The 22527-nt window shown below is 48.1% G+C and overlaps 1 protein-coding gene across 1 annotated transcript; it reads right to left on the reverse strand.

The window, feature by feature from the left end:
* Nucleotides 1-19056: 19056 nt before the first annotated feature.
* Nucleotides 19057-20639, reverse strand: Trh (thyrotropin releasing hormone). The gene is made up of 2 exons (XM_050160257.1): nt 20338-20639; nt 19057-19813 (listed from the first exon to the last, which is right to left on the reverse strand). The coding sequence occupies exons 1-2, from the start codon at nt 20534-20536 to the stop codon at nt 19251-19253; spliced, it is 762 nt and encodes a 253-aa protein (XP_050016214.1). The 5' UTR covers nt 20537-20639; the 3' UTR covers nt 19057-19250.
* Between the last annotated feature and the right edge of the window lie 1888 nt (nt 20640-22527).

Below are 22527 nucleotides of genomic sequence, written 5' to 3' on the forward strand. Positions count from 1 at the left end.
CATTCATGTACTGTTTTTCACCTCTCTTGTCTTTGCACAAGTCCTTCTCTGCCCGGCATCCTTTCCTGTTCTCTTGTCCACTCCTCACCTGGCTAGACCCATTTCCGGTGTCCATTCTCCCTGACCTTGCCAGAGGTGGTACTTCATGTCTTGTGATTTCCAAACAAACCTGAACCTAGAAACTTCTACAAGAAAAGAGTCTGGGGGTGGGGGGAGAAAGAAGAGAGAGAGAGAAAAGAAAAAGAGAGAGGGAGAGAGCCTTGCCACTCCAGTGCCCTTACAGCTATGAATGTTTGAGGGAGTTATTGAGTTATTGAACCTGGTATATTTTCCTCACCTTTAATATGGGACTCTGAGGACCCAGGTGAGGATTGAACTACTGTAGGCAGGGCCACAGTGCCTGATGGACAGGGAGTTATTATCTCTCCTCCACACCTCTCAGCCTGCATCTTGTTGCTTTGTGCTTGCACAGGGCCTGACCCCAGGAATTATTTGCTGAACTTGACAAGTTATGAATGACTCTTGCTTGTCATTAGTGGAACTCTGGATGGGGACGGGTGAGACTTCAGCCTTGAGGAAAAATAGAAACATCGCCGAGTGCATTAAGTACTTTAATTAAAGCCTCTTCCACGCCTCTATACTGTCTGGCCACTGCCTCCTGCCCTTGTTTCTATTTGAGAGCGGGTGACACTTCTGATGACCAGAATTGGGGGTCGCTCGCTTTTGCCTGAGTCCTGCACCCATGTGCTAGGCCTAGTGGCTTCCCACGTGTTTTCTGGTCACTTAAGAGGACACCTTGACTAGTGTCCTCTTGTTGAGTGTTAATGTGCATCGTGGAGCACAGTTTATTTAAGTTGGCTGGCCTTCCTCGCCCTTAACTCAGGAAGATCAGGGCTTTGAAGCTAACCTGGGCTACCTTGTGAGACTCTGTCTCAGAAACAACCAACCAGGGCTGAAGAAATGGCTCAGCAATTAAAAGAGCACAGGCTGCTCCTCCAGGGCACTTGATTCCCAGCACCCATACAAGGCAACTTCTGGTGGCCAAAACGATAAGCAAATAGACTTATGTTGTTTTAAAGCCAGTAAGTGCATGGTAATTTGTTACAGCAGCAAAAGTAAACTCATACAGACAGTAAATATTTTTTTTAAATATTTATTTATTATGTATTACAATATTCTGTCTGTGTGTATGCCTGCAGGCCAGAAGAGGGCACCAGACCCCATTACAGATGGTTGTGAGCCACCATGTGGTTGCTGGGAATTGAACTCAGGACCTTTGGAAGAGCAGGCAATACTCTTAACCTAAATATTTTAAATAGAGAGGTGGGACTTCTAAGAAAGTGTCTGTAAAGCCCACAGACGGTCCTGAATCTCAGGAGAAGGGACCTACGTTATGAGTCCAAGGACTCAGTCACTGGCTTGTTGCAGCCAGTGGAAACCTAGCCTTGGAATTACAGTGGAGAGAGGTATGTATGGCTGCCACATACCACAACCCTACTAAACCGTGAAGAAACTAATGTGCTGAGTGGGGAAAGAGACTTGCCAAGGTCACACAGCTTTTAGGCTGATGTTAGGCTTTGAATCAATGGAGACAAGACTTTAAAATATACACAATCTAGTCACAATCCTTGAATGCTTTCTTTGGATATCTTTGAATAAAAAAATGCTTTGAGACTTCTTTTGAATTAGAATGTATATAAGAAAGATCAATTAAAAAAAGATTAAGGTGGGGGCTGGAGAGATGGCTTAGGAGTTAAGAACACTGGCTGCTATTCCAGAGGGCCTGGGTTCAATTCCCACATGCGATGATGGATTGTGCTGTATCCAGATGGCCTCTGTCACTGAAGAAAAAGGACAGAGGTGTGATATGGACCCAAAGGAAGTGGCAAGAAATAGAGGGGGATTTATGAGTCTTGGGAATGGGGCTGAAGACATGGTTCAGTGGTTAAAAGCACTGGATGTTATTCCTGGGGACCCAGGTTCAGTTCCTAGCACTCACATGGTAGCTCTCAGCAATCTCTAACTCCCGTTCCAGGGAATCCAACACCCTCTTCTGGCATCCTTGGGTACCAAGTATGCACATGGTATACAGACAGACAGACATACAGGCAAAATACCCATAAACATTTACTAAATAAATAAATAGAGACAAGAGAATCCCACATGTTCTTGGGTTAGCCTGGCTTATGCAGTGGCAAAGAGCCCCTCCCTGTCTCAAATAAGATGGAAAGAACAGGACTGGGTTCCCTAAGGTTGCCCTCTGACCTCCACATCACTACCCCCCCCACATTAAGCAATTAATTAAATAAAAAGTGTTGGAACAATGTCTGAAAAATAAAGCATGTGTGAGAGATAATACAGAGACAGGTGTGCAGGCCACACACTCCTGTGAGTGTGCCCAAGTGTGGTCAGAAGTCTAGAGAATCTCGCCTGAGTCTGTTACCCAAGTGTGATCAGAGGTCTGGCGGATCTCGCCTACCTCTGTTGCCTAGCCTATTCTAGAACAGTCCTGAGGTTCTGGAGAGTTGTGAGCAGAGCGGCTACAGCAGACAGACAACCATATCCCTGCTGGAGGCGGCCTGGATAGTCTGCCCCACTAGTTTCTAGACTGTACTGCTGTGGCCAGCACAGGCCATGCGATTCCTTGTAAGCTAACTGCCTTTTCCACCAGTGTTCCTGATGCTTTGCCATATGGAGATCCTGGGTCTGGGCAGGCTGCTCTCCCAGGGAAGAGTAGGAGACTGCTTACAAGCAAGCCTTCCTTCAGCGAAACCCGTAGCAGCACTGTAGCTGCAGGCCACCAATATTTTGAGACAGTCCTTAACCCAGAGCCTGCTAAGGTCCTCCATTCTAGCTGGTTAGCTGCTTGATCTGTGGTCTCATCGTTCCTCACTGCCAAACCTTCTTCCTTACTTGAAACCACAAGAAGACCTGAGAGCCACAGCACGCACCAACATTGCCAGAGGGCAAGAGAGCTTATTTCTCCGAAGCAAACAGGACCAAGGGGAGGGGCCGGAGGATAAGTCCCTTCCTCTTCTGCTCTACTCCATGCAAGCTTTCTGGTGTCCATCCAGCATGTTCCTCATGTCAGGGATGAGCAGGGTTGACCATCAGGCAATGATCACAGGGTACCATCCCCGTGTGACTTCACAGCTCCCTCCACCTCTAAAGGAGCTGAACTTAGCCACTTCTCATGGAGCTTTTAGACGGATCCTAGTTAGCCCTGACCAAATTGTCAGGTCGAGAGGGAGACTAGGCGGGAGTATTAACTGTGGCTTCAGGAAGCTATATATGTTAGGATTTTTTTTTTTTTTTTTAGAATGAGTCAACATTAATTTATTACTGACTAAACTTAGGATATTAAATAGCATTAGGGAGGGAGAGAAGGGGAGGGATTCCTTGATAAGATGCTTCCTTGGCACTTAAGGGGTTGGGAAGGAAGAGAGAAGCAATTACAGGCTCCTCTCTGATCTGGCCACCCCCTCCTCTAACAGCATCCCTGGCCCAGTGGTGGGAATAGGTCTTTTTTCCTGGTGTCCTTGTCCCTGGCTCTTGCCTGCTCCCTGCTCTAGCTCCCTCCATCCCCACCCCTCTGCTGCAGTTGCTTCAGCCTTTTATGAAAGATCCACCAAGACTCCCTCTCTGATCCCACCCCTCTTGCACATCCCAGAGCTGCTTCCTGGCCATACTCACTCTCTCAGGAGGTAGCAGAACATGGCCAGCCCTCAGCAGGACATCATTAGGTCTTAGACGCTAGCTGAATGGGTGCAGCCCTGAGAATTGTGACAATTCCTGCAGGCCAAAGAAGTGGGCTCCTGAAGCAGCAGGTCTCCATGTCTGGAAGCTGGAGAGGGCTGGAGAAACAAACCAAGTGTGGTTGTTTCGGTCTCTGATGAAATTGAAAAGGAACCTATCTTCTTTTCCTCCTCCATCGAGGTCCAGGGCTGTCTTGCACTCTGAAACTTAAATGTATACCCCCACACCTACCCCAGGGCCCACTTGGGCCCCATTTGGCTGGAAGAGATATGCAAATAGGATGAAATATATGGCTAACCATGGAAGAATGATCAAACCCACAGATGTGGTGGGGTGGGAGGTCAGGGGGAGAGAACCTTGTGACCACCAAAGTTGCTAAAAGTTCACAATCAGGTTACATGTCTCCTGGGTCTGCAAAAGTCAAAAGTTTTAAAAATTCAAGCCAGGCGCTTCTAATTCCAGCACTTGGGAGGCAGAGGCAGGTGGCTCTCTTGTTGAGTTCAAAGGCCATCCTGGTCCATGTAGTGAGTTCCAGGAGAGCCAGGACTGCATAGAGTGACCTTGTTTCTACCCTCCCCCTCTTCGCTCACCCCCCCCCCGGGAGAATTTTTGCTAGGGAGTGGGGAGCAGGAAAATGGGGAAAATGTGGTGTATTTCTTTTTTTCTTTTCTTTTTCTTTTTTTTTTTTTTAACAGCTGCTGTTGCTGTGCAAACAGCAACCCCTCGGGAAAACTTCACACCAGGTCTTCGAATGAATGCTCACTTTCAATGATCAATTTTGGTTTTAATTAATATCCATTCATCTACATACTAAACTAGTATGTGTTCGTGTGTAGACTTGGGGTTTTGTTTTTGAGAAGGGTCTCACTGTGTAGCCCAGGCTGACCTCAAACTCATGTTTCTTCACCCTCCTAAGTGCTACGATTACAAGCGGGCGGCCCTCGTGCCCAGTTTCTAAACCCATATGTACTGAGTGCCTACTGTGTGCTTAGCCTGTGCTAGTCTCCAGAGTTATAAAGCGGAGACAAGAGTGTCACAGGCTGGTCTGGAGCCAGTGGCAGCAAGAAACAGACCAGACACCAAGAAGAACTTCTAAGTCTGACAGCTTAGTGGAGCCCAGCGGTGGAGGGAAAGTGTACTCTTCCTACCAGAAGTGAAGATGGAATGGAGAACATCTGGCCTGCGGCGGTGCATACAACCTTTTGAGTGACGACCGAGAGGAGCAAGAGAAGGGAGAAGTTGTATTTTTCCAGATCGCGTTTGGTGTGCTTAGCAAGAGCCCCACAAAATTTACAACGTGTCGATAAGCAGTAGTTTGATTCTCCAGCCCAGCAGGTTCCTGCCTGACAGGATTGGAACCGAGAGAGGTTGATGAGAAATAAATGAGACAGGTGCCCAAGCCTCGTCTTTGCCAATAAAAGAAAACACCAGTTGGAAATTGGTCGTGAGCCCGCAGGATGTGGGAGAAGAACCTGGGGTGAAGGCAATTCTTTCCTGCCTCAACCCTATTTGTAGAAGGCCCCTGGGGGCGGGGTGGCCAGACCCTAGTGCAGCAAAGAGCTGAGCTACACTGGCAGATGATTTAATGGGGCCTTGCAAACTCGGAACTCTAGCTGGGTTTCACAGGCTTAGACTAGTTCAGTGCTTCTCAACCTCTAGGACCCTCTTTTTCAACTACTTTCCTCTGCCACATGGGGCCTGAGAATAGAGGTCTTGTTAGTGTCCATGGGATGCTGGATCACTCTTGAAGATGTGCAGCTCTTGATCAACCTTTAAAGGTTCTTCTGACCCCAGATCTCCCCAACTCTAGCTAGAGGGAATACTGAGGAGGCCCTGGTGCCATTGTAGAAGATCAGGTCAGAGAGGGTTTCCTGGAGAAGGAGATTGTGTGTGTGTTTTTTAAAAATCTTTTGGGGCCTACCACCCAGCTCCCAAATAAATACACAGAGACTTATTCTTATTTTTGAATGCCTGTCCTCAGTTTGGCCTGTTTCTAGACACCTTTCCTAACTTAAATGATCCCATTCTCTTTAACTACATTTTTCCTCTGGGCTTTTTACCTTTCTTTATTCTTTCTTTCCTTCTTACTCCATGGCTGGCTGGATGGCTGACCCCTAGCATCTCCCCCCCCCCTAGATTTCTCCTCCTATTTATTCTTTCTGCCTGTCAGCCCTGTCTATTTCTCTCTCCCATCTAGGTATTTTCTGTTTAGCTCTTTATTAGACCAATAAAGACCAAGGTGCTTTAGACAAGCAAAGTAACACAGCTTTACAGAGTTAAACAAATGCAACATAAAAGATGCAACACATCTTTGCATCATTAAACAGATATAACACAGCATAAATGAATATAACACATCTTCAACTAATATTCCACAATAGGCGATGCCTATGGTAATTGTAAATCCGGGGTTTTCCAAGTGAAAAAGGAAGAGTCCTGTGGGTGAGGGGAGCTGTGGGTGGGGGAAACTGAGACAGATGGGTCTTCATCACAGAAGACTTTGAACTTGGCCTTCCTGAGGTGCTGAGATTGCCACTGAGGGATGCTTGGGGTCAGATCTGATTTTCAGGAAAAAGTTTTTCCCAAGAATATTATGTTTATTCCCTGCCCCCCCCCCCCACCAAGTCTCTTCCCATGAGGAAGGCTGTAGAAAAGACCAACCAAGCACAGACCAGAAGGGGAACCAGCTGGCTGGCATGTCAACCATGCAAGGTTTGGGAGCAGTGTATAACCCCAGCTCCCCCTCCTTGTCAAAACCACTGTCTACATCATGCCATGAGAAGGGCCAGAAGATGAGGGACCCATAGATGACACAGGCTGGTGCTGCTGGTGTCCTTGGCAAGGAACTGGGCCTGGCCTGGGAGCCCAGGGGCCGGGTGGCAGAGTGCGAGCCCCTAGGAGAACCTGTTCCAGAACTGCTGTTCCTCCTTGATAGCTGTAGTGTTCCCTGCATCACCCAATTCTCCTGGCTCTGCTCTCAAGGTTAACAGCATGGGCCTGTGGACGACAGCTCAGGAGGTCAAAAGGACCCAGGCCTGGATGGAGCAGGAAGAAGCTAGCAATCACCTGTGTAGCACCAGGACATTGGCACGCTGACCCTCAGAGCAGCATCGATGAGTGATTGTTGACGGTAGCATCCTCAGCCAGCCCAGAGCCTCCAGCAGTTCCTGTGACCCTCAAGCTATTACTCTTGACCTGATTCAATACTCCTTTGAGAATTTGTTGAAAGCTCAGAATCCTTACCCAGTAAAAGTTAAACACAAATTGACCACATTGAGCTGACGGTTCCTGTAACATTACTCCTCTGGCAATCAACTGACATCTAAGCGTCCAGCTCAGTTTCTCTTCCACAGATGCTACTGTCCCCCGTTTCTAAGTGGAGGGACCAAGAAAAAGATGTTGCTATCCCACTGGTACCCTAAAGACAGCCCAGTGATGGGGGTCAGGTGCAGGGTATGGATGGAGGGTAGGCAGACTCACTTCTGGCTGGTCCCAGCTGCAAATAGGAAGCTGGTGGCACAGAGGTTGACTACCCTAGGGTGTGAGGAAAAAGCCAGCCCAACATGACTGGAAACTTCAAACATTCTGATAAGGACCATGGTTGGAAAGCAGAGACAGGAGGATATCTGGGAGTTCGATGTCAACCTGGTCTACATAGGTAGTTACAATCCAGCTAGGGCTACACACTGAGACCTGTTGCTGTGGGATAATGTTCTTGTACACTGTAAAGATTTGTCACTCATCTTGATTTAAGAAAATGCTGATTGACCAGTAGCCAGGCAAGAAGTGTAGATGGTTCAACCAGACTAAGAGAATTCTGGGAAGAGGAAAGGAAGAGACATAGTCACCAGCCAGATGCAGAGGAAGCAAGATGAAAATGCCTTACTAAGAAAAGGTACCAAGCCACATAGACAAGAACTACGGGTTAATTTAAGTTGTAAGAGCTAGTTAATAATAAGCCTGGGCTAATAGGCCAAAGAGTTCATAATTAATATAAACTTCTGTATGTTTCTTTGGAACTGAACGGTGCAGGACCTGCCAGGACAGAAAGTTCCATCTACACCTGTCTCTAAATAAAGAAATAACTTCATGAGACTTTTTTAATTTTTGTTTTGGTAACTGGCTCACACAATTGTCAAGTATAACCATGTGTAGCATAATGTCAAAATCTTAGACACCCTTGTTGTAGCTCTCTATATGTATACATGCAGACATTGTATAATGCACAGCAAATTCTGAATAGTTCAAACCAGTCAGAGCAAAAGTAAGTTCAACATAGTATCAAGGAAGACCCAATTGCTAAAGACATGACATACTTTAGTTGTAGGACATATAGAAATTGAGCTGGGATTGACCTAACTTTCATAATGCTGGAAGGATTTATGCAAGCCACTGAGAGCAAAAAGTCATCAATGGTCTTATCCAGAACTGGACCTTGAACGCTACTATGCTGACATGCCAGGCAAGAAATGCCCCCTAGTGGAATAATGGTATGAGGGTTATGGGGATAGTCAGCTACATTTGCATTGGACTTGAGGCCTGCTGCACAGGAAAGAGTTCATGCCTGGTATTGTAAACCTGATCCAAACCCACAACTTGGGAAGCCATAGGCCCTATGGAGGAACCTACAACTATAGTCTTGCTAACTGGACACGTGGGCAAACTGACTTCTAAGCAGTTATACTCATAGATTAGTGCTGCCCACAGCCATGGGCAGAAACACTTTTTTCTGCAGTGGTCAGTGGCTCCTGCAGAGACTCATAACTGGTTAAAATGAAGAGAATAAGTGGCTATTGAGTGTTCATTACTAAATGGAACATCTACGTCAACTCCCTCTGCCCTTGCCAAGGCTCAGGGAACGTCATAGAAGAGGAGAAGAAAGAATGCTAAGAGCTTGAGGCTGGGGAGGAGAGTTGTGAAGTGCTGACTTCTGGACGTGACAGCTGTTGCACTCATGGACAGCAGCTATGCTCTCCCACAAAACTCCGAGCCAGCAAGATCAGCCGACATTCTAGCAGGCAGCACGAATTACAGTCAGTGAGTTACAAATAAACAAGAGAGGACTTGAAGATGGGAGTGGGGGTTGGGTTGCCTGGGGAGAGCTAAAGGTGGCTGCTGGGGGTGTGGATCCGAACAAGATAACGCTATGCATGAGTCTGAAACTGTCAGAGAATAAATAAAGACACCCTATTTTAAATTCTTCATTTTATATTACATTTGGGTGTTCTGCCTCGTGCATGTTATGGACCACATGCACAGAGCGCCACCGAGGTCAGAAGAGGGTATAAGACCCCTCTGGGACTGGAGTTTCAAACATTTGTGAGTCGCCATGTATGTGTGTGCTGGGAATTGAACCCGGGATCTCTGGAAGAATAGCCAGTACCTTTAACTGCTGAGCCAATTCTCCAGCCCCTCTCACATAGTTCTTAATTATTCTTTTCATCTTGTGGTGCTGGGAGTAGAATTTGGAACTTCACGTATGTTGGGCAAGCATTTTTTCCAATGAGCCACATCCCCAATCTCTCACTCATTAAAATTTTTATTATGTTTATTCATTTATTTATTATTAATCAATTTTTAGTTATTTATTTGGGGGAAACGTGTGCCACAGCACATGTATGGAGGTCAGAGGACAATTTGTGGGAGTGGTTCCTTCTTCTCATTTCAGGGACTGAACTTGGGGTCAGGTGTGGTGGCAAACACCTTTACTAGCTGAGCCATCGCACTGACTCTCCCACTTAATTGTTTTTTAAATTTCATTTCCATGTCGACTGGTTTGATAAGGTCTCTTACTGGTAACATTACATGACATAAAACGTAAATTTTGTGTTGGGTCTTTGATGAACCCTTGATCCGAAATCAAGCACAAGAGAAAATGATTTGGTCTGGGCAAAGCACACACGGGATGTTTGAGACTCTGCTGACCACTGTCACCTATTCGGTCCATTGTGGACTAAAATGTGGACAAGGCAGGTGGCAGACTGCAGTATCCTTAGAGCAGTGACTAACCCAGGGGATATCAAGCACAAGCTCTTAAGACATGATGTCACAGCTCTCAGTCCTTCCGGCCTCGAGACTGTTATGCTCTTCAAAATAATTGAACATCTGAAGGAAAATTTCATTATGTGAGTGATAGATTTTGCTATTTCCCCATGTCAGAAACCAAACTAGAACTTTAAAATTTTGTGTGTTCCAGCAGAGGCATGCATGTGCCACAGTGAGAGAGCGTGGTAAGGACAGACGACAACTTGCAAACATCGGTTCTCTCCTCTTCGTGTGTCCTGGGGCCTGAACTCAGGCTTGGCAACGAGGGTCCCTACCTGCCAAGTCATCTCTCCAACCCTTAGAATTTTCAGCTCTACAGCAGTGATAAACCATGACCTCGAGGCTGGAACAATGGCTTATGGGGACCTGGGTTCAGTTCCCAGTACCCACATGTCAGTTCTCACCTACCACTCCATTTCCAGGGGATCCAACACCCTTTTCCGACCTCCAAGGGCACACACACACACACATGTTGTACACATACATTTATGCACACTCATACAGATAAAATAAAATCAAACTTTATTTGTAACATAAATTGTATATGCTTATGAAGATATTAGCATTTCTCAAAAGAAAACAATTTACTAAGAGTGCCTGTGGTGGTTGGAAAGAAAATGGCCACCAAAGGGAGTGGCGCTTTTAGGGGGTGTGACATTGTTGAAGTAGGTGTGGTCTTATTGGAAGAAGTGTGTGTCCTTTGATACACTTTGAGGTGAGGAGCTTTGAGGTCTTGTATATGCTCAAGCCACATCTAGTGAGACAGACCTACAAGATGTAGGAACCTCAGCTACTTCGCCAGTGCCATGTCTCCTGCACACTGCCATGTCCCGCCATGATGATAATGGACTAAGTCTTTGAACTGTAAGAGAGCAACCCCAATTAAATGTTTCCCTCTATAAGTGTTGCTGTGGTCATGGCGTCTCTTTACAGCAGTAGAAACCCTAACTAAGACAGCAGCATTAGTCTATTTGTGCAAACTATGAGAATATCTGAAGTTGTACAAGGTGCTTTGAGCATCATCGGCCTTCTGTCATTGCTTTGGTTAAATATAAAGGAACCTGGGCTCCCACTAAACAAGGGAAGTGAAGGCATTCAGGAGCCCCAAGGATCCTGGGGCAAACTCTGGAATTGCTGTGTTCATGTAAAGCAAGAGACCCAGAGTTCTGCAGCCGCTCCCCGGTAGAGGAGACTGCCTGGACCTACATCTCAGCCCAGGGTGCCTCAGTTTTCTGTGGAGTCCCTAGAGCTCAGTAAGCGCTGACATAGTAAACTCAGTCTTGCACGATTGGTGTGGAGACTATCTCCAGGAAGGCCTCACTGGAAGATTTATCATCGTGAGAACATCATAGCTACATCGTGTCCACGATCTCATCGCTATGTGGTATAACCATTCTTTAGATTATGTACGTGGGAGTGGGGTGGGGGGCAGGTCATGTACATTAGTGTAGTGCATTTAGAGGTCAGAAAAGGGTAACAGAAGTTACAGGCAGCTGTGAGCAGCTTGACTAGAGTGTTGGGAATCCTATATGAGTCCTCCGTAAGAGCAGCATTGTTAAGCGCTGAGCCATCTCTCCAGCCATGATATAATCTTTTATGTTTTTCTTTGCTGCTTTATTTAGTAATTCTAAGGATGGGACCCAGAACCTCACAAGTGCTCTGCACGGAACCACACCTCCATCCTGCAGGTTCTGTCATCCGAAGGGATGACAGCAGAATCCGCAACTAGCGGTTGACTATTTCCGTTTACACCGCACATGGCTGTCTTCAGCCACGCACCTGACACTGCATACAGTGTTCTTCCCAGGTCAGCTTCCACGGGCAACGGCTGCAACCTTCCAGGAAATGATCCCAGAGTTCCATGCCCTCTAGGGCCTCCCAGACCCTTGAACTCTTTCTAAGGGCTCCTAACTTAGTCCCGGGTATGCCCTATACCGTCTGTTCCCCACTCTGGGACTGTAGGCTCAAAGCAGCAGTGCAGGACCCGTGCCAGCCTCCAGCACGTCACACGGGGCGTACCTGCGTGTGCCTGGACACTCTTCTCCTCAGCATCTGGTGATTAGGAAGTCACTCTCACTGTGGGACGAGGTCTAATCAGCCTGCCGATAATCACCAGGCCCAGAATGTGGCCGCAATTCAGGAAAGACGATCCCCGAAGACAAGCACCACTTAAATCCTGGCACTGACCACAGTCCCCTTGGTAACCCATGCTTCTGAGCACGATTTAGCTCGTGAGCTAATTGATGTTCTCATGGGCAGTTAGCTCGTGCCCGGCAATCGAAATGGACGCTAATTGCTGACATCCTTCAGGTAAGAAGCCCTTCGTGTTCTCAGGCCACCCAAGAGGCCCGGAGCAGGAACTGAGTCTCTCAGCAAATCAGTGCTATGATTGCAAATAATTAATCGAAACAAGGTTTGCAGAAAGAATTAATTACAGGACCTATCAGAGGAAATGGCGGCTTCACTGCACGGGAGAGGTTGCCTCCTTATAGAGGTGCTAGCTGGCTTCTTGCAGAAGCTCAAAGCAAAGACGTAGGTAATACAAAAATAAATATTTTTGAAGCACTTAGTGTACTTGAAGTTTTACAGAGCTAAACTATGCCTTTATAATTTTTTAAAAAAAATTTTTTTTGGTGTGTGTGTGCATGTGTGCACACGCTCAAGCACTCATGCCAAGGCTCACATGAAGGTCAAAGGGCAACTTTTGGGAGTCAGTTCTCTCCTTCCACCATGTGCGTCCTGGGACAAGCTTAGGTCATCAGGCTTGATAGCAGGTTTCTGCACTGAGCCATTGCACTGACCTTAGGCTGTGCCTTTTATAAGTGACATCACCACTCTGAGCCAGATATTCGTCATTTTTAAAGGGGTGGGGGGCTATCAGCTAGCATTCTTTCGTGGTAACAAAATGCCTAAGATAACACATTTTTAAGAGGAAAAAGTTTGTTTAGCTTAGCTTGAAGGTTCTGGGCCCTGACTCCTTGGCCCCAGTTGTTTTGTTCTTGTGGTGAGGCAACCCCATGGCATAGAGCACCCCAAACCCCAAGAAGTAATGAGACAGAAGGAGGGCCCTTGAGTCCTAGAGTCCTCTTGGAAGGCATGCCCTCCATGACCTAAGGATCTGCTACTGGGTACAATTTCTTAACGGTTCTACCATCTCTCTATAGCACCACTGTGGGGACCATGCTTTTAACATGTAGCCTTTGGGACATTCAAGATCTAAGGAGGCTTATGAAATGACTCAGTAGATAAAGGTACCTGCTGCCAAACATGACAACCTGAGTTTGATCTCCGGAAGGAGAGGATCTACTCCTGAAAATTGTCTGTCCTCTGACCTCTGCAAGCATGCAGTGGTGTGTATACCACACACACATGCATGCACACATACACATGCATGCACACACACGTAACTAAAATTTAAACTCCCAAGATTTAAACTACTACATAAGGGTGTAAAGGGAAGCTGGAAAGAGTCTTGCACAGAACCCAGCTCAATAGCTTCTTAGTGCCATAGAGCAGAGGAGTAAGACAGTGCCCAGTGGAGAACTATCTGGTATTCTCTGAGGTGGAGTGTGCGTGTGTGTGTGTGACTACCTATAGACTTTCTTGAAGCAGCTTCACAGGGCCAGCTAGTTGTGGCCAGAAGGGCATCATCAGAGAGGAGCCATCAGTCTCTGATGGGAGGAAACTGAAAGACATATTCCCAGGTTCCTCAGCCTGTCAAAGTTGGACAACTCTGAGGTGTGGTCCGTGTCTCCCAAGAATCCCCCAAAAGATGGAATCCCATTGCCAACCTGTTTATCAATATGGTCCAAATTCTTCCCTTCCCTTCCCTGTATCTGTCCCCCATTCCAGACCACTGCTTCCTGGAATCCAAGTCCATATATGTAAACTGTGTTCAAGTCTTTGTCTGAGGGCTGGTGCCGGGGGCATCCAGTCTCAGGTAAGTGTAATTATAGACTGTGATAACTATGAGAAAGGAGAGGACCTCAGGGCTGCGGTGTCACATTCTGACAAAGGGAAGGCTGAGGTGACAGCTAAGGAGGAGCAGGCAGAGCATCAGGACAGCACGGTGAAGCATGGTGACCAGTCAGCAGGAAGCAGAATCCAGCTTGACAATGCTCAGCTCTTCTACTCTGAGCCTTACTGTGCAGTCAGAATCTGGACATTCTGATTGGTCAGGGCATGTGTACTGATTGATTGTTGTTGTCTGATTGATGTCTGTTGAGTGATTTGAATACTGCCCTTGGAACTGGGTGCTTGTCATTGTTTTTTAGGGACAGCAAGGGAAAGGGGGTGGCGTGGGCTGAAGGAGCCATACTTCAGGGGCCACCATGGGAGTGAGGAGAAGAGGAGAGATCTAGAGGCCATTAATGTATTCATGCTGCATGGCTGACAAGTCAGTGACTGTACCACTTAGAAAAGCCATTTAAAAAGTTACTAAGGTGAGGACAGCTCAGCGGTTAACAGCACTCGCTGCTCTTGCAGAGGACCTGGGTTCAGTTTCCAGCACCCACAAGTTCCAGGGGACCTAATACCCTTTTCTAACTTTTGTGGGTGATGTGGGATTCCCCTCTGAATGCTGTGAATACCTTGGTGAATAAAGAAGCTGTTTTGGATCTGTGATAGGGTAGAGCAGAGCTAGGCGGGGAAAACTAAACTGAATGCGGAGAGAAAGAAGGCCAAGTCGGGAGAAGCCATGTATCCCTGCCGGAGACAGACACTGGAAATTTACCTGGTAAGTCACAGCCTTGTGGTGATACACAAAATAGTGGAAATGGGTTAAATTCAGATGTAAGAGCTAGCCAATAAGAAGTTAGAGCTAATAGGCCAAGCAGTGATTTAATACAGTTCTGTGTTGTTATTTTGGGTCTGAGCTGTTGGGCAGCAGGGAAACAAACAAGTGGGATCCTACTACATGTGGGAAGTATGTAAGCATATGATACGCAGACATACATGCAGAAAAAAGACACACAGTTCCTCTTGGACAACTCAGTGAGACTGTCTTTAAAAACAACAATAAAACGAAAAACAAAGCAAAATAATGTATGCTTAAAATGGGTTCAAGAAAGGGGTGTGTGAGGATACGCACAACACACACACACACATACTAAACATATTTGGTTTGGTGGGTTTTTTGGGGGGTGGTAGTTTTGAGACAGGGTTTCTCTGTAGCTCAGGAACCTGTCCTGGTCTCGAACTCACAGAGATCCATCTGTCTTTGCCTCCCGAATGCTGGGATTAAAGGTATGCACCCCCAACACCTGGTTGGTGGTGTTTGATTTTGTCTCTTCATAGGACCTTTGCTGCCTGGGCTGGCACCAAATTCCTGGCCTTCAGAGAACCCCTCCTTCATCACCCTCCCACAAGCTGAGACTACAGGAATGGACCACTTCACACTATGGCTTCTGTTTGAGTGCGACAGAGTGCTGGGAAGGAGTCTCCTGCAAGCCAGACTACCACAGAGCTACATCCTCAGCCCTAAGACAGACAGAGTTTGTGATAGAGTGCTGACCACCACAAGACAGTACTATTAGCTATAAAAAAAAAGGAAGTACTGATATATTCTATAACATGAGCACACTTTCAAAGCTCAGAGCAGGGCGGGGTGTAGCTCGGTAGTAGAGTGCTTATGTAAAGGGACCTGAGTTCAATGTCTAGCATCAGAATCAACCAATCAATCATCACACATACTGCAGATGTGAAGCTGGCCAGACAGCTGCCATAGCAGTTAACTAAGTACATGTAGAGAGCTGCTGCATGCTCTGTTTTTACAGCCAAACTTTTTATAAAACTCCAGCATCTCTTTATAAAAAGTTTAAAGTCTCTCAACCAGGGGCTCCTGTAAAAATCAAAAATAAATACTTTCTTCAAGAGGGAAGAACCAGGGAATGGTCACAATCTGAACAGAACAAAACAAACAAACAAAAAACTCGAGCAGTGTAAATAACTCAATGTCAGCTGGGCAGCGGTGGCACACGCCTTAAATCCCTGAACTCAGGCAGATCTCTGAGCTCTTGTGGCCAGCCAAGTCAAGGCTACCCAGGGAAACCCTGTCTCAAAAAAAACAAAAAACAAAACAAAACAAAAAACCAAAACCTCAATGTCCAGTATTTGAGATCAACTCATGATCTTCTGGGTTCCTCCAAAGGGCTTGGGTCACTTCTCTGGCTCTACCCTCTGCGGCACACACGGCTTGTCTTCTAAGCTAGGAAGGCTACACCCCACTGCTGCTGCTATTCTTGGTGGTCACCCCAAGGTACTGGTATTTTCAAAAACTTGGGTCTTAGACTGCAACTGGGCAGCACTTTATCACCAATAGGCTCTCTTGGACTCTCTTCATGGTGCCAGGCCTAGACTTTTCTTCATGACCCCTTCAGTCCTGGGGTTTCAACTGCTACTGAGGCTGTAGCTTCACCAATGGTCTCTCCTGGCCTCTCCACAACCCTTACAGACCTTCAGAACCAGTACCACTTGAGAGACTTTGACACATTACCAAGTCTGGCTGCAAGCACAAGGTATAGCCTAGGCCACCTCTAGAACACAGCTTCTGTGTGCCGACTCTCAGGAAACACTTCCCAGAAGAGTCTAGCCCAGCCGTTCTGGTCTCCTCTTAATCACTGCCGATTTCTCAGCTCCAGCTGACTAGTGTAATTATCCCGTACAACAAAAGTTTCACTTTGGTGGTTCTGGTCTCTAGTTAATCATGGCTGATTTTTTAGCCCCAGTGGATCAAACACCACATATTCTTCACACAGATGACCCAAGAGATTCTTTGCTTCCTTTTGGGACATCATAAAAAAGCAGGCCTTCAACATCTGCATGGTTTCTCAACATTCTTTTTGTTTGTTTTGAGACAGGGTTTCTCTGTGTAGCCTTGGCTATCTGGAACTCGATCTGTAGACCAGGCTGGCCTCAGACTCACAGAGATCCACTAGCCTCTGCCTCCCAAGTGCTGGGGTTAAAGGCGTACATTACCTGCACTACCACCGCCTGACTGCTCTCAACTTTCTTATTCCCTAAACTCCTAAAGGAGTGTTACTATGGCTGTGGTGAAATACCTTGATCAGAAACAACTTGTGGAAACAAGCGATTATTTGGCTTACATATCCACCGCGGGAAGTCAAGGAAGAAGCACCAACATGACAGGAACCTGGAAGCAGCATCTGATGCAGAGGCCATGGAGTACTGCTTACTGGCTTTCTCCTCATGGCTTGCTCAACCTGCTTTCTTACAGAACCCAGGACCACCAGCCCAGGGGTGGCCTCACCCTCAAGGGGCTGGACCCTTCTCCACCTGATGGGGAAGCTTTGTTAACCAATTATCTTCAACAGGTGGGACCAAGTTAGGGCGTGGCTTTCTGGGACCTGTGGCGGTGGAGAATGGGTGGGCACATGGCCCACGTGCGCTTTCTCTGTGGCTCCCACACAGCACAGCTGAGCTTGGACTTCTCGTTCCTGTTTTGTGAGGTTTTTCCCTTATAATAAACAAAACTGTAATTGCTTTATCTTGTATTTAGCCTGGTTATTTCCTGAATTGAGCTAACTTCTACACCCACCAATCACTAATTAAGAAAATGTGCTACAGGCTTGGCTTCCTCCAGCTTCACCTTTGGAGGCATTTTCTTAGCTGAGGGTCCGTCTTCTCAGATGACTCTAGCTTGGGTCAAGTTGACAAAACAAGCCAGCAGCCCGCTGAGTCATCCTATAGACCCAGGACCTCAAAGCTTCTGTGTGGGAACTGGACGGAACCTGAAAGGCCTGGCAGCAGAAGATGTGGCATTTGCTCCCCTCAGGGCTTGGAAGAGGGTGGGAGAGGGAAGAGAGGCTCCCACACATTTCTATCTCACATACTCCCCCAGAACAAGCAGCCTCGGCCAGGGGCCCTTGTTGATGTCCTACACGTTTGCCTCAGGTGCTTTTTCTCAATTGAGACTTGGGCTTAGTGAGTTCCTCCTCCAGGAAGGCCTCTCTGCTTTGCCAGTTTCTCCTTCCTTCTCATTTCCCCGAACCAGTGTTTCTCATGCCAATCTGTCCTCCTCTGTTCGCTTGTTTTGTTTTCCCACTGGTGGAAAGTCAGGTTAGAAAATTAAAATAGAAGTGACTTGAAGCTTGTAATTTCCATGTAATGAGCGTTAATCAAATACCTTCTTCAGGTCAGGCCCTGACCTAGGAGACCTCGGGGTGGGGGGGGGAGGGAACGGAACTTGGGAAGGGTTTTTGTGTGGTAGGAAAATGCAGGTTGCGTTTGTTTGGCAATTGGTTAGTTTAGTGACTCTCAGGGACTTTGTTTCTTCAGCCCCTAAGTCTGCCCATTGGCCAGAATCGATCACGTGACTGTGTCCCACTCATAAAGGAGGCTGGGAAATGTAGTTGCCAAGTGCAGAGCGCCTTCCCCTCTGACTTTAGCCTATACTGAGCGAGATGTGTGCGGGAGTCCCAGGCTGAAGGAAGTGTCCACACCTACGCACACAGAGAAGGTGGCATCAGGTAAAGGATGCACAGGAGCCAATTCCTTCACTGAGTAGTATTACCTAGGAGGGCTGTAATGCACGGCACAAGTGCGTGTTCAGGGACAGCGCTCGCGAATACGGTGTCAGGTGACTTCAATTTGCCCCCTCCTAGCCTGCTTCCCAGAACTCCAGAAGTCCCCCAGTTTTAGACACAGTAACATGTGCTCCCCCAGTCTGGAAGACTCTAGGCTCCTCTGCTGCTTGCTAGGTCTGCTCCAGTCCCTAATCTCCACCCACCACACCCCGCCAATCAGACTACAGAGCGGAGACCCCTTTGCCACAGTTACATAGTGGTCTGAGATTGTGAACAGGCAAGAGAGTCCTGATTTCCTCAGGGGAGAGTGAACCCTTTTAATGTCCTCTGAGCGGACAACATCTGTGGCTGGGTGCCATCCCCAAAACCCCCAAAGAAAACCTGCAATCTAGACAGAAGAGCAAAGCAACAGATGACCTGAATTTATTTTATTGTTGTTGAGATTAACAAGAGCATGGGGTATATACAAGATATGGCCCCCCCCCAGGGCATGTCAGAACACCCCCCCCAAACTTCCCAGGGCCCCCAGCCTTAAAGGGGGGTGCTGAAATTATACCAGGTCAGTCTTGCCACATGGGGCAGAGGATGGAACTTGGATTTTGACACCAAACTTTTCAATCCCACCCTTTCGAGGAGGTCCCATCTTGGCCAGTGCTGAGGAGTGTGCGACACCATGGGGCTGTCCAGGACAAGGACAATGACAACGAGACGGTCCCCTCTTGCTTGCAGGGACAAGTAGGGCTCTAACTTCCTGACTGGGGTCATTAAAGTGGGTAAGGAAGAGGATTGGGAAGATGCTATGAACAGAGGGCTCAGGGTTAACCTCTGAGGGGGGAAAGGTGGTGAAGGAGACAGGGTGGAGCACACAGGGCTTCAGTCATCCTAGACTAAAGCCTGACTCTGGGTTTAGTCCTCCAACAGAGGCTCCCTGACCCAGTCTTCCAGCTCTGGACTTTGCTCCTCCAGGGTCTCTTGACCCCTGCTCAGTTCACCCAGGAGCTGGAGCAGGCCTGTTTGGCCACAAGTTCCCTGGGGCCCACAAGGGTGACCCAATGCCCTCTTGCCAGGATGCTGGCGTTTCTCGGGCATTGGGACACCCTCTCCCTCTTCTTTTTGTTCCCAGCTTCTCTGAAGCTTGGGATCTATGAACCTCCGGCCTGGATGCTGCCTCTTGGTGAGATCAGACTCCATCCAGGGGAAAGATCTCCGGCCGGGGTGCTGCCGCTTGACTTGGGGGACATCTAGGAACCAGGAATCCAGAAAGAAATCTGGTACCCTGGACTGTGGCATCCAGGCGCTGTCCTCTGAGTCCACCCACGAATACTTGTCCTGGTTGGCACGGCGGCCAGGGTGCTGTCGTTTGTGGGGAGTCCAGGTTCCCCCTTCTCCCATGTCCCCCCTCTCTTCAGCTTCAGTTTCTTCTTCCTCCTCCCTTTTGCCTGGATGTTGACGCTTCGTGATCCAGGAGTCTGGAGAAGAAAAGCCAGGGTTGGAGAACCTGGTCCCTTCATCAGGGACACTAGCCTTCAGTCCATGACCCACTCCAGACTTCTACTGTCCTAGCACTGCTGACAGCTCCTTCCGTTGTCTGCTCCTCAGGCCTTATAGACAACCCCACCCTGGGTGACCCCAGATGTTCAAGGGCACTGCCTCAGCTCTCTTCTTCCTTTTTGGTTGACCATAAGTCACTTGAGTTCTCTGAACTCAAATTCAGTACAAAATGGCAATGTTCCCTTACAGGTAGGGCAATACACACAAGTGCTTAGTAGGCAGCAATTAAAACTGTCACAGATAGGGATCACATGAAATTGTGACTACTGAAAGTCTGTCTTCTGATTATGTCCAGCACTAAGAATTACTGTGGTCCCAAGGGTTGGTCACCTTTTCACCCTGTTGAGGAAGTGGCTATGAGGCTATCTGAACTTATGTCTGGAAGGGGCATGACAGGTGGCTCCCTACCCATTCACATAGCTCCCCTACCCCCTATATTTACCTAAGGCCGCACCTAGGTCCCCTCGCACCCGCTGCAGGTCTTTCTGCAAGAATCGACGTTCTGGACGTATCTGGACGTTCCCCAGGTGGGGAGTCACTGCACCCTCCTCCTGGGCTGCCTCCAGCAAGGCGCAGGATTCGGGGACACCAGTCAGGGTGAAGATCAAGCCCAGAGCCAGCAGCAGCCAAGGGCCCGGCATCGTGGCTTCTAGGGTCAAAGACAGTGGGAACAAGGGTGAATGCACCGTGATGTTCTGGGGCCACCCCTACCCCCAACAACAGGGTCACCCGCCACCTGTCTGGTGCATCTAAGCCTCTGGCAACTCTCCTGGTCCACTAGGGCAGCCAAGTCAGGAGGCGGTGGAGGTGGAAACCCCTTTGTCCCCACCATCCCTTACTGTCTCCTAAAGCACAGGAAGTCAGCGCTGCGTTTGGGATTGAAACCCTCCACTCCCGTGTTATCCACCAAGGTTGCAGCGCAGCGCTGGCCCGAGAAGCTAAAGTCATTGCTGCCAAAATTGTCCCCAAGGTTTCATTCTAACCCTAGCCCTCCACTGCCAGCCTCCTTCCTTACTCCAGAATTGAGATTCTGGCTCGCTGCAAGAACTCCTCGTGCAACCCTGCCGCTCCTGTCTAGGCTAAACCAGGAGTCTCTTTGGACGCCCATATCCTAATTCCCAAACGAAAGGTTCTACTTCTAATGTTAATGTACGCCTTGAACTCCGGGGTGGGTCCGACCGTCGTAGCGTAGACCTGTTGGTGGACCTCTTCCATCCAGCGCTCCGGGTGTCCCTGTCAGTGAGCTCCATAAAGGCGATGAGGAGAGTAGAAGGGGGACACCTGTTTGGGGTCCCGGGGTCGGAAGCATTACCTGTGAGGTGGAGACTCCGCTGTGCAGTTGGAGATGCTGAGCTGCAGAGTGCAAACTGGTGGGGTAGACTCTGCAGAGCTCCAGGATCCCGCGTCGACTGCGCGCTCCTCCGAGGGGCCGTCGCTTATATGCGCTCGTGATGCCGCGCCAGTGAGGTCAGCGGGGAGGGGGCGCAGACCGAAGGCAGGGGTGCTGACGGCAGAGCCGAGCCGGGGGACCCGCCCGCTTTCCGGAAACACGGTGGGGGCCAAGCAAGGAGGCGAGGCTGGCGCAGGTTGGTGGCTGCACCCAGCTCCCGAGGTCTGTTGACTAAGAGAACATTTGACTAGGGAACAAAGGGAGGGACAGACATCCCGGGAGTAGCCGGAGATGGAAAGGTGGCAAGAAAAGGGGGACCAAGAGACATATGCACGCAGACACCCAGAAACAAGATAGATGCAGGGTGTGAGAGAAAGGAGGTAGTGACTGATGGCACCTGGTCTTGGCTGTGTCACTGGCTGAGTTCCCCTCCTCTCAGTTTTCTCATCTGTGCAATGGAAGAGGGCAAGGCACACTATGGCTACAACCAGCTTATGGGACTTTTTGGCTCAACTCTCACAAGATCCTGAAAATACCTGAATAAACATCAAAGCTAGACGCTGAGAACGAAATTGAGGGTATTTGAAATGGCTCAGTGGTTAAGGGTGCCTGTCACCAGGGCTGATCACCTGAATGGACTCCAGAAGGTCGTCCTGTGATTTCTACCCTCTGAGTACTGTGACACCCATAATACATACCCCACCTTAAATAATTATTTAAAAAATTTTATAAAAATTTTAATTAAAAACTAATAATAAAAAAGAACAAAATTGGCTTCTCTGGAAAATTAATGGTCCCACATATTTCCCTGACCTCAACCAGCTGGGACTGAGCCAAGATGTTCCTAGGGACCATGCTTCCCACCTCATCCTGAGGACTTCCAAGAGGGACATTAGAGCCCCTGATAACCTCACACTCTGATTCGTCAGTCCAAATAATTGAGTATTTTGTGTATGTTTCAGGCATATTAATAGTCCGGCAAGGGATTACAAAGGCATCTCCACGTAACTCCTGCTCCTAGTAGATAGAGGCCGAACTTTCTGGGCATTTCCACACCCACCAGTCATCTCGTTACACCTTCCTGTCACCAGCAGGAGACACAAGACACGAGTTGGGAGTGATTGTCCATTTCACAGAGAAGAGCCAGGGCCCTATGGAGGGAAAGCTACTGAAGGCAAAGTTGGGAGGGGATGTTTAGATTTTAGCTGGGGTCCTTGCCTTAGTCTCAGGTGAAGACAGTTA

Source organism: Alexandromys fortis, unplaced genomic scaffold (genome assembly GCF_014885135.2).
Source record: "Alexandromys fortis isolate MF-2015 unplaced genomic scaffold, M_Fortis_MF-2015_v1.1 scaffold_111, whole genome shotgun sequence".
NCBI lineage: Eukaryota > Metazoa > Chordata > Mammalia > Rodentia > Cricetidae > Alexandromys > Alexandromys fortis.

Coding starts and splice junctions, on each gene's coding strand:
- Trh (XM_050160257.1), bottom strand. CDS start 20,536: ATGCCGGGCCCTTGGCTGCTGCTGGCTCTGGGCTTGATCTTCACCCTG. Junction 19,814..20,337: donor GGACCTAGGTGCGGCCTTAG/GTAAATATAGGG, acceptor TTTCTTCTCCAG/ACTCCTGGATCACGAAGCGT.